The 12,852-nt window shown below is 46.8% G+C and overlaps 1 protein-coding gene across 1 annotated transcript in view; it reads right to left on the bottom strand.

The window, feature by feature from the left end:
• The window catches only part of LOC147673754 (NAD(P)H dehydrogenase [quinone] 1-like), a 33,093-nt gene extending 20,694 nt beyond the window's left edge, over positions 1–12,399 (bottom strand). The window contains exon 1 of the mRNA XM_086947679.1: positions 12,129–12,399. Within this exon, the coding sequence (XP_086803805.1) occupies positions 12,129–12,135 (7 nt within the window). The 5' untranslated portion in view covers positions 12,136–12,399. The remainder of the gene's footprint in view (positions 1–12,128) is intronic.
• Between the last annotated feature and the right edge of the window lie 453 nt (positions 12,400–12,852).

The raw sequence follows: 12,852 nt of genomic DNA, 5'->3' as shown, positions 1-12,852 counted from the left end.
CGCACACACACAGGCAGGCAGGCATGGCCGTGCACACTCAGACACACACAGAAACAGACACACGCACACACGCACGCACACACACACACACACCCCATCCCTCTCTGCCCACTCCCTCTCTGCCGCCCCCCCTCTACCCACACTCACCGGGCTCTTTCCCTCTGCAGTGGGTCAGTCATGGCAGCAGGCAGACTCGGTGTCTTCCCCGGGGATCCTTCAGCTGATGTGCACGCCCACGCTGCGTCACGTGCGCGCCCACCACGCTGTTTTCACTGCCGTTGATCCTCAGCTTGTTGTTTAAGTTGTAGGTAGCCCGAGCGTAGTTAGCCAGAGGGCACAAGAGCGGTTTACATGGGCTCTGGACATTACACAAGGTCAGGTTTTTTCCATGGACATTGAGTGTGTTGCCCAGAATCACAGGATGTTCCGCCGACGCCGGGACTCGAACCTCAGTCCACCGACTCGTGTGGGACTGTCTATACTCCTGCTTTGTTTTCTATGCTAGAGCCAGTGACTGACTGATGTACACAAGACTAAAGCTGACCATGCAAGGCAGGGCGCGCCTACAGTGAGAAGGGGTTAGTGAACGCATTTAATGAAAATGCACGTTCAGGGGTCATTTATTTGTTCTTGGCTGTTTGTTAAGGGTTTTTGTGGAAGACCCACCTCTCTTCTTCTATGATTGCTGTCTCGACAGTCGGGCTGCAAGGGCCAGTGTGACTGTGGCAAGGGCCAGTGTAACTGTGGCAAGCCTGCATTGGTCTTTAGAACACCGTGCGCCAGAGCTGTGATTTCGAGTATATTGCGCACTCATAAACTCAAGGTCGCGCATGCGCCGTTGGAAGTTGTCATTTTCTCTTTCACGCAGGCCTTCCTTTCCCGGCCCCTGCTGCGGCCGCACTACTGCACATCCTGATTGGCTTCTGGAGTCTGTAACTTTTTTAATCAAACCAATGTGGGGCACGTCTGACAACCCAGCTGCATTACTTGCTGTCTGTTAATATTTGCGTTTCCATCCTTCGGTGGAAGCCAAATGGAATGGGCGGGGACTTGGCCTCGGATGCGGAAGTGAGTGACAGCCGAGCCCATGGCGGATACATTTACAGCGTCTCTCTTGGATTAAACCCCGCTGCCTCTGTTCCTGATCCAAACCCAAGTGAGCACGTTGGAGGCTCCAGGGCTGAGTGACATCTGGTCCTCTGTGTGAGAAAATGCTGCTCTTGCCTTTGACCTTCCACGTCCCAGGGCATCTTTAACCTTGAAGACAAGAATAAATGTCCCTGGCTTGCCAAAGATATTGACCTGTAAGGCCGTATTAATAATGTATGCATTGTTATTTAGCACTTATGTAGGCCACAAACTTCCAGCAGTATAGCATCGCAGCACCTTTTGATTGAACAGGGCGTAGCTTTCCAAACATTTTCGTCGCAGGCCATAGCTTGAGTTGGTTTCGGGGAAAGTGTGCCATCAACTTACGTCAGTGGGGCCAGTTTGAATGAGTTGTGAGTTTGTAGGTCTGTACTACACACAGCACCTCTGTGGCTCCCCCGGATGCTGCCGCTGCTGCCACTGATTAGTGATTTAGGCACTGCATGTCTGCTGCCCTCCTTCTGGGGAAGATGCCTCTTGGAAGTCTGAGGTCCCGCTCTGTGAGTCTCTCTTACTGTTCACCTTGGCAGCTGTCATACTTCAAATGGCCCCACTATGCCCAGAAAAAAATGTCAGAGTGAAGTTTCACATCTCAACGCCCCATGGATTTTTCTTCTTCATCGAGGCCAGTGATGTCCACCCTGGGTCCAGGAGGGCTGGATCTATGCTAATTGCTTCTGCCCTTGTAATCATTGAGTTGTATCTGCCCTTTCTCATTTCTACTTTGACATTTGAGGTGGTCCATTAGGCATATGGTAGAAATGTTAACTGAATGTCCCGTTTAGTACTTTTATATCATGTTTTTATGCATTCTGGGACTTGTAGTCCTGCATGTATAATAGCAAAATACATTTGCAAGTAGCAGAACCCTAAATAGAAAGCAGTCTCCAGGTAAGTTATGGATTACCTACTTTGTGTATTTGTGTATCTTGCACACAGCCTATCCCTGACCCTACAATCCATCAACCATGTTGGCGGACTTCATCCTTAATGAAAGCAGTTGACGAGCCTCAATATTTTGGGCTGTCCTCCACAGCGGCAGAAGTTTCTCCAGCAAATTTGCTATATCCACCTTGGTAGAGAAGTACTTTGATGAAAAGTTCTCCAGTGTTCGTCAACGCTAGTAAACCGTTTGCCAGTGAATGTGTACACTGACAACCAACCAGAAGTTGGAGTAGCCTGGCGGTGTTTGCATGGTAGTCTGCGTTTGACATTGTGGGTGTCACCAAGCATATAGGCAACACTCTACCTATTTTTTCCTGAAAATCTGTCAAAATTTCCTTAGCGGTCTTTCAGGGACACTCTGCCACAAATAGCGGTGGACTAGTTAGCCGTGCTTGGGCGGGGCTCTCTACTGCTAAGTCTGGCTGAGTACACTGCATACTTTGGCAGAGTCAATGAATGAATATATTTGTAGCGCGCACAGCTCATCCTAGGAATGTCCCAGCGCAGGAATCGGAGGTGTCCCCGCTGGCACCATGCCCCCCAATAAGGAAATACCAACCAGGGGGCAGATTTTTAAAGTTTTTTTTCGTTGTGAATCAAGCCGTTTGCATACAAAAAAGACAATTTTCAATGTACAAAGGCCCAGTCTGCAATTTGGTAACTTATTACCGAATCACGAATTGGGTTTGCAATTCGGTATTAAGAAGGGCATGTTTAGGGCATCGTATCGCAGTGGTATATGCAAATGTTTTGCAACAAAAATGCAGTTGCTAAACATTCGCAGCTAAAAATTCAAAATTTACCACCTACTTCAAGCAGGTAGTAACCCATTCGCAAATGAGATGGGGCCCCCATGTGACTCCTTACCTTTTGTGAATGTTTGTAAAAACATTTTTTAAGAGCAGGCAGTCAGGCAGTGGTCCGTGGTCCTACGGACCACTGCCTGCTCTTAAAAAATGAAAGAAAACTTTTCATTTTTGTTTTTGAAACACATCCCGTTTTTCCTTAAGGAAAACAGTTTGCATTAAAAAAAAACATTGCTTTATTGATAAGCAATCACAGACATGGTGGTCTGCTGACCCCAGCAGGCCACCATCCCTGTGATTTTTAGGTCTCGCCTGTCGATGCGCTTGCGAGACTATGGGGGCTTAAACACTCTTTAACCAACTTGCAAGGAATCGTGGCGATTCCTTGCAGTGCCCGTGAAATTTAAGCTCAATGCGCATGCGCATTGAGCTTAAAAGCGCGTGCACATGCCCCCAGCCGCCTGCCTTGAACACTCTCTCTCTCACAGCCTCCCCCCACCTCCGCCCCTCACGTCTTGGTTGCACGGCCGCTAGGCCATGCCTCCCCTACTCTCCTCCCCCCTCCTCCTCCTACTGTCCTCCCCACTCTCTCTCTCCCAGCACAAAGCAAACCTCAGGTGAGAGCAAATGTAGCAACAAAGGTACAAAGAAAAGTGACGTCGCACTCGAATCCCACTATGACTTCACGGGAACTGGGTAATTCCCTTGTGCAGCACCTCCTCCTTTCTTTCCCTCGCACCCTACACATGGGTGAAAGGTCGTGCCGCGCTTCTGCTTCCGGTATGCTTTACTCCAACCGGATCCAGCTTCCTTCTTCCTCCTTCTTCTCAAAACTCATCGCGGGTAAGGTGGAACTCTAGCCTTGCCGCCACCGCTTGAGTCTCCTCGTTCCCCGCCAGCGCCGCCATGGGAGTCCCGGCCTTCTTCCGCTGGCTCAGTCGCAAATACGCAACACTCGTTACGCACTCTGTGGAGGAGAAGGTGGGTCTGACCGCCTAGGGGAAGCCGCACGCTTTTGTTTTGCAAAAAAGGGAAAACGTGTGCTCATTGTCGACTGGTATTAATATTTCTTCAGTTGTTTTCATTGTGTTCTTCTCTGAGGCTTGCTTATCTGTGCCTTTCTCCGAATTTTCAATGGTAGACTGCTATCGCTTGAGTTTGCACAGCTTCATGCCTGTGCTTAGTGCTCTGAGCCTGGTTATGTTTTGAACGCTAACGGGTCGGTTGGTGGACGACCTTCCAGCTGGGGGTTTAAAATAAACAGTTTAAGAGATTCCTATCTTCCTAGATTTATTTCTTCAGAATGCATGTAGGAGATCACAAAACGTTCACCACGAGGGACATTGGTCAGTTCTTGAACTTTGCGATGTTAGTTGTGTCGCACACTCCTGGTCTCGGGATGTTTTTTTGGCACAGCAGTGTTACTGTAAATGACAAAGACGGCTTTGCCATTTGATTACTGCTATCGGTGAATCGACATTTGGTTAAAATAAAGGGCACGCTAAGTGTATATTTTTACGCATTTAACTGCAAAAGGGTTCAAACCCATTTGGCCATGACCATGCTGACCTACATCGATATACCCACCGCATTTATGGAATTTGATCCGGCAGCTGTGCAGCCACACGTGTGCCATGTAGTCACATGCCTGCGTATGAAACAGTTGTATGTGCAAGGCAAGATTCGGGCTACGTTTCATCCCAGAGCTTGAAATAGGCTGTAGAGTCGATCATGATGTAGATGGCTCATACTACTGTTAAGCTTGTCTGCCGCAGTGTCTCTGTGCTTTCCGTACAGGCTAGCTTCTGCCTCTTGCAGTGCTTACCAGCCAGAAGGCTGTGCTGAGCAGCCCCTTGTAGGGACGGGACAGAGATACCAATGCAGGTTCACAGAAGACGGTTTACCTATGTAATCTCACAGATGAGCTAAAAACGACCGAATGTGACAGCGGTGGGCTGACTACCGAGGCCTGACCCCAGAACTCAGTTGTCGATTGCTAACCCCATAGAGTGGCCGTGCAGTCCTATAGTCCAGTTGCGTGATGTACGTTGTGGGATGTCATTCAGGTTCATCGGCCATTGTCTGGGACAGTTCAGCGGGATGCAGACTAGTTATAGCTCAGCGTGTTGTACTCGTTTTGTTGTCATCACCAATATGCAACGTTATGCCACTGTATGCAAGAATACGTACATATGTATGTGGCCCCTCGGCCTGTAAGATGGCTAGAAATGCAATAACATTTGTTTTGAAAAAGAAACGACAGAATGGAATGCTATCTAGAGGAGTTCACAATGGTTGCAGTTCCCTGAGGTTAATTAAGAGTCAAGAGATATTTAGGACAGACTCCTCCTACATTAACCCCTAGTTCCCCAGCCTGCCGAGAGCAGCTCTTCACGCTCAGCCCTCTACCTACTCTCTCTCCCCTCACGACGCTCTTCCCGCTCCGCCCCCCTCCCCACTCTCTCTCCCAGCACACCTCCCCCTCGCTCCGCCCCTTGTGTAAACTTGAAAATACCTCCCGCCTCTCCTCCCCCTTCCTTCCCTCCCCCCGGCTTCTTCCCACCCTCCTCCCTTTGCCCCGAGGACATCACGAGAGCCGCTAACCCTCCTCCAGGAGCCAGCTGATGAGGGAGGAGACGCACAACTGCGGACCTCTCCTGCTGGCACACGAACAGCGTCACCTTCTTCACTCTTCAGCACACCAGCCATATTTTTGGGGGACTAGCCAGAGTTGTTAAAGTTGAGCTATATGTACTGTGAAGCCAATGCAGACAGCGGCAAAGTGGCTTTGAACGAAACTCAAAACAAGTAACTCTCACTAGGGTCCGCAAGGCTTTAATGTCGAGAAAGAGTGCACGCTCTAAGAGCTAAAAAAATGGGACAACGTTTGCGTTCACTCAAATTCTGTGATGCTTCTATCCACAGCTCGAAAAGTTATTTATAAAGAAAGAGACATCTCTCACTTTCCTCTCGTTCCTGCCAGCTGTCACCTCCACATTCCATATCCTCCGTACTTTTAATTTTGAATCATTGTTGCCCTCCTTCTCCGTAACTCATTCTTTATCCCGACTTTTCTTCCCTTTACTCCTTTGTTATCTACTCCCAACGTACTTCTCTCTTCTAATTTCATTTAATAGGTCGAGCCTGGTCAGCCCATGCACTGCTATGCAAGGTGTGCTGTATTGGAGTATGGACTTGAAGCCCTGCCCACTCTCTCCCCACCACCACATCCACCACATCCACCACCACCACATCCACCACCACCACCACATCCACCACCACCACATCCACCACATCCACCACCAATTCCACCACCACCACCACTACCACATCCCATCCACCACATCCACCACCACCACCACCACCACATCCCATCCACCACATCCACCACCACCACCACCACCACATCCACCACCACCACCATATCCACCACCACATCCACCACCACCACCACCACCACATCCACCACATCCACCTCCACCACATCCACCTCCACCACATCCACCACCACCACTTCCACATCCACCACTTCCACATCCACCACCTCCACATCCACCACCTCCAAATCCACCACCTCCACATCCACCACAACATCCACATCCACCACCACCACCACATCCACCACCACCACACCAACATCCACCACCACCACATCCACATCCACCACCACATCCACATCCACCCCCATCTCCACATCCACCACCATCACCACCACATCCACAATCACCACCACATCCACAATCACCACCACATCCACCACCACATCCACCACCACCACATCCACCACATCCCCCAGATCCACCATCACCAAATCTATATGTGTGGCTCTGTGTGTGTGTAGGTGCAAATGCAATGTTCTTGGATTTTCGTCACAATAAAATACACTGGACATAATCTTCACAAAAGTTATTTACAAACGTTTACGATATTGCCATTATAAATTACAATAACTTTTATTTAAGTATTAATTATTTACAAAATTAAAAGCCATTGTTATTTGTAATATCAATACATCTAAGTCACGTAAATACAACACACATTGCATTACAAATGCTATAGGTGTCACATTTGCGAAAGCTAAAACTATTGACATTGTAACTGACAAAGCTATTAATTTTGCTATTTTTAAAACCAACACAAATAAAAAAAAGTGTCATTTACAATACCAATCGCTCAAACTTTCCTAATGCGAGACCTATTGCATTTCCAATGCTTGCCTTACCTCTGCTCCCCTGATTGTGCCGTTTTTCTTGCCTCTGCTCCCCTGTTTGTGCCGTTTTTCTTGCCTCTGCCACCCTGTTTGTGCCGTTTTTCTTGCCTCTGTCACCCTGTTTGTGCCATTTTTCTTGCCTCTGCCCCCCTGATTGTGCTCGTTTTCTTGCCTTCTGCCCCCTGATTGCACTCGTTTTTCTTGCCTTCTGCCCCCTGATTGCACTAGTTTTTCTTGCCTCTGCTCCCCTGATTGCCTAAGACACAACGACAACCATCTATGTTTTAGGAAGGCCTTAAAAACTCTTTTGTTTCAGATAGTATAACCCTCCCTGTGGTATTCCACAGAGACAACATATTCCAGAAATCTTGCGAGCAAAGCGCGGAGATACCTCATGGGTCGATCCTGGCGCGATACAAGCAATTAAATAAAATAAATAAATAAATTGTGCCATTTTTCTAGCCTCTGCTCCCCTAATTCTGCCATTTTTCTGGCCTCTGCCCCCCTGATTGTGCTCGTTTTCTTGCCTTCTGCCCCCTGATTGCACTTGTTTTTCTTGCCTTCTGCCCCTGATTGCACTCGTTTTTCTTGCCTCTGCTCCCCTAATTGTGCCATTTTTCTTGCCTCTGCCCCCCTGATTGTGCTATTGGCAATGTAAATGACAATGCCATTTTTTTTTTTTGTGTGGGTGGCTCTGTCTGTGTGAGGGTGGCTCTGTGTAGGGTGTAGCTATTGGCATTGTAAATGACAATGCCATTTATTTAACGATTAAGCTATTGGCAATGTAAATGTCAATGCCATTTATTAATGATTTTAAAAAAAAAAGAAAAGTCATGAGCAATGCCAATAGCTCTACCTTTAATGATGCCGAGACCATTGCATTGTAAATGCTTGTTATGGCTTTGGGGCCTGGAATGGTCTAACCGTCCCACATGTAGGAGCATGATGGTTAGTAGCTGTGTTGGTACTGTAATTGGCCACACTGGCTGAGACAGTGGGTGATGCAACCTGAAGTGGCCTACTGACAAGGGCCCTGGCACTTATTTACTTTTTACAAATTAATCACTGGTGACAGGGTATTTTGTTCTTTTTAGCCACGTCTCAGCTCACACTCGCTGACCCAGCCCCTATTGTACTAAAGATCAAACTTCCAATAATTTTCTTTATTTACTTCGATCACTGCGAACAACATTTAGTAAACTGTTGATGTCATATAGGAAATGATATATGCAGGCTGGCCTTAAGCATATGCAAACTGTCCCCACACCCAGAATGCACACCTCCAGGGGGAGCTGGAACTCACTGCAGCAGTCTCTCTACCACTTACTTCCAACAAAAAGTGTGTTGAAACACTTTTTCTGAAGGCTGCGGGCACCCTTGTCTGTTTTTGCTTATTTTTAGGTTTTGCCTGCACAGTTCTTGCGTTGTGCTTGAGAAATCTTTTGTTTTTAATATAAACTTAGAAGGGGCTTACATCCTGCCTCCTCTCTTTCCTGGCATCTCATTAGTTTCTGTGCATGCCACTTACTTTTCCTCTATATCTATTGGAGAAAGCATATTTTCCTGCATTTACCAAAACTTGTTCCTCGTCTGCTTCTCTTAACAGTTTCCCGTTCCCCAAATACTGTTAGCACCCGATCTGGAACAATTTCTTCATAAAGTTTTGCCTTTTTTTGCTCTTGCAGCATATTTATATTGCAATTTATCACCCCGAGAGATTCAATAATTTGCATAGAATTACAGGATGTTGCACCATAGAGCAGGGCCGGACGGGCTGTAGCGGGTACTGAGCCTTTCCCTGGTGGGCCGCCAGAGTGGGGGCCATTTTTAGGTCAAGCCTGAGTCAGCGTGCATGCGCTGCTCTGGTGAGCTGCTGTAGTTGAGTATGGAAGAGAAGCCCTGCCCACTCTCAACCCATATTTGTCATTGGCTTCGGTCTTTGTCCTTTGTAAATGCAGGGTTCTGATTCAGTAATTAGTTTGTTAGTACCGCCTTTTCTTCATTTGTAACCTCCCATGGCTACTGGCCCCTTTACTTCGGTTGACACGCTAAGTCTTTGTAAGTCTTTAAACACTACTTTCTTTAACGTGTTTTTACTACTGCAGGCACAACATGCTTTCCTGCAACATTGAGCGTGTGATGCACGCTTTCATTTTACAAGCACGGACGCTGTGCATGATCACGGCGTCGGCTTAATTTAAAAGGGACAGGCATTATGCATGATGTTGTTGCAAGGCGCCCATTTTATCATTATTGTTTTTATGTAAATAATGATACCCAGCCTTCCCAGTGCTCCATCTAACTTCATTGAAAATGCTTGTTATTTTTTTGCAATGCTGAGATAATGCAATCTTTGCCCGAAGGTATTGAATACTTTATATAAGCACCAGTTTTATCACACAAGGACATATTTTTTTTTTTTTAGGCACCAGAAGATTTAGCAGATGCCGGAACTCGAACCGGGTTCCCCAGTTCTAAAGTCAGCAGCTTTATTTGTTAAGCCACACCCTCTCCCTGTTCTGCTAGAATTCCGTGGGAGCATGAGGCATTCCAGATCCTTAGACAGAGAAAAGACTGCATGCAATACGTATTCAATTGATGCTCACCCGCCATATTAAACGGTGAAACTTTACAGCTGACCTAAGCAGTCTTTTTTACATGAGGCACTTAGAAAAGTAGTTCCCCGAAAATTAGAAGGGCAGCTTTGTATCTGTTCCATGGTGGGCAAGTTTTATTGAAAGGATACAGTAAACCAAAACATGTCACTAAATTCCACCAGTGAGTTCCATGGTCAACAAACCTATTTATTTATTTATTTATTTATTTCTGATTTTGTATAGCGCCTGGTTACACTGTCAGTGTGTCCCCGCGCTGTCAGAAGAGTCAGTTGCTCCGACAGTCATAGCAGGACGGGCTAATCTTTAGGAAAGAGGAATGTTTTCAGTTTCCTGCGAAAGATGAGCTCCGATGTTTCCACTCTTAAGCTCAGGGGGAGAGAGTTCCATCTGTGTGCCACCAGAGTCCGAAAGGATCTGCCTCCCATTCTGGCTTTTTTGTGTCTGGGGACAGCAAGAAGGCCTGCTCCTAAAGAGCGGAGTTGACGGGTGGGCGTATAGGGGCATAACAGGTTCTGAAGGAAGGCCGGACCCTTACCATGTACGATCCTGTGGCCAATACACAGGGCCTTAAAGTCGATCCTTTCGTTAATCGGGAGCCAGTGTAATGTTTGTAGGGATTTTTTAGAGGAGGCTCTTCTAGGCAGCCGGAGGACCAGGCGAGCTGCAGCATTCTGGATTGTCTGCAGTCGCCGCCGACTAGAGACGTTGGCACCTAGATACAGGGCATTTCCGTAGTCCAATCTTGACGTGACAAGAGCATGGACCAGGGTCTTCCTTGAGGATTCTGGGAGCAGGTCGATGGTTTTGCGGAGTTTCCGTAGAATCGAAAAGCAAGCACCAGCTACTCGTCTGGTGTGGTAGTCGTAGTCAAGCTTTGAGTCCACCCATACTCCAAGATTTTTCACCTGATCACTGGGGGTAGGGAGGGGCCCCAAGGTCTGCGGCCACCAGGCAGATGACCAGACTGAGGGGGGTTTTCCCACAATCAACACCTCAGTCTTATCACCGTTAAGACGGAGGCAGTTCTTCGCCATCCATTCAGCCATCTCCTGGAGACATGCTGAGAAGTTTGCAGCGGCTAGTTCAGAGGGTTGGGTCAGAGCGACCACCAGCTGGGTGTCGTCTGCGTATGTTACTACTTCCACCCCATAGCGTTCCGCAGTAATGGCCACGGGGGTGACATATATAGAAAGGCGGAGATGCATTTTCATAAAATGGCTCCTTTTTTGCCTTTCTGAGAACCATGTATATCTTTGAAAAGGAACCAGAAATCTTTGACACATATGAGTTCATGATGCCCGGTTTCACTAGTCGAGAAGCGTTCTTTTTGGAGGATTCACAAGCGGCACCACGTCTCCCACACAATATTCTTCTGTGCATTGATTTAGCTGTGGTAGGTTTGTGCAGGATTATTCCCACTATGCACACTCACTATGACGTCATTAAGATGCACCAGGGACTCTTACTAAAAGAACAAACTGGCTATTGGTTGTCAGGCTGTGTCAATGGACCAGACGTCACTCATGATTATCAGAGTCCACCAGCCCCAGCGCATCTGCACTGTGCACAGTTTTATGTTTTGGTATCAACAATTTTTTACACGTTTTAAACCATTTTCAAGGTAAGCAACCGGATATAAAGACCATATTGTATCCATATCCTAAATACTATCACTGGCAAGAAAAACGAATATTTTGTAATCCATAATCATCCATCAAAGAGTGAACAACTCTGTTTAGAGAAAAATCACCACAGAGAAGGATCTAGAGGTGAAAAACTGTTAGCAAAAATAAATAAATAAATAAATACATAAATAAATAAATAAATCTATACATTTTTCCGTGTTTTAGTGTCACATTGTATTAGTATTTTTTGCTTTCAACAAGTACTACTGAGATTTTTATGAAAGAAAAGCACATACAACATAATAAAACATAATTTAATGAAAGACTAGCAATAAGTAAAGGGATACAAAAACGACATACACTCTGAGTGCTCGATTGATATTAACAAAAAACAGAAAGACAGAATAAACTTGGGGGACACAGATTTGTGTTGAAGCATGCATTGGTCACTGTGTAACAGTCGAGGTGAACTGTAGCAAGGGGTGTAAGAGCAAACATTCCTTTCAATGACAGAACAGTTACAGAGCAGGGGCTGTTCTGTTTCTGCAACTGGCAACAAATTATTTCGATGTTTGAGTTTCTTGAAGGAAAAAAACACATCAATATACACGCTTTTCAGTGCAGAATTTGACAGGTTAAACGTGTTCTAGTGGAAAGCGTTAGATAAATGCAGATGCCAATACAATAGAATGGCGCGTGACTTTCTGAGGGACAAGCGGCCCCCGTTTAAATGACTTTTTTGCGTCTCCTGGCCTGGACTCCGGTGGGTACTCACCGGCCATTCTTCAAGGCAGGCTGGTTCGTGGTCCCTGGACGCCGGTCTCTCCCCTTCTATCTGGGACTTGATGCCCAACTTTCTGCTTCCGGATCGCAGCTCTCCGCTCACTGGCGTCAGGCCAGTGTCCGTGGTCTGTGGCCGCCGGGCTTTTATACCAAGGCGATGTGAAAGGTGGCCACCCGCCTCCGCCTGTAATCTCTGCCCCAGTGAAAGAGCCCCAGGAGGTTGTATGGATGGCTACGCGGCTTCCGGAAGTGTCCTTAAATGTTACAAGTATTGAGAAGGAATCTGCAGCGTCACGGGTCTCCCCAGGACTCGGGCGTAGTGAACCTGGACTTTAGTCGGAAAACATGGGCAGTGACAAAGCACTTTATGAAAGATAGATAAGAAACAATACCGCTGTAACTGACAGGTAACTGATTTTTTTTCTTCAAAAAGCCTTCTTTGTGTCAAGGTGCCCTGCCCCTAAGTCACACGCATGAAAATGTTGACCTTCAACATATTTAGAGAACAGTGGGGTAGGTGGAATATCTTAGGTTGGTGAAGAGAAAACTACAGTGTGAGACACAATAAACACAACAGTGATTAAAAAGTGTGTAAAAAGCGGATTCATTCACAAGAGCTGCGCGCTGAAAGGCATTCCCTAGTATGCCACCTAACAGACTACTAACCATGGCATGACTATTACACACGTCAACAGATCCGATTAGTAAGGAGTGTC

This window comes from Lissotriton vulgaris, chromosome 12 (genome assembly GCF_964263255.1).
Source record: "Lissotriton vulgaris chromosome 12, aLisVul1.2, whole genome shotgun sequence".
Taxonomy (NCBI): domain Eukaryota; kingdom Metazoa; phylum Chordata; class Amphibia; order Caudata; family Salamandridae; genus Lissotriton; species Lissotriton vulgaris.
Note: the sequence above shows the minus strand (reverse complement) of the source record. Positions and strands in the feature narration are given on the sequence as shown.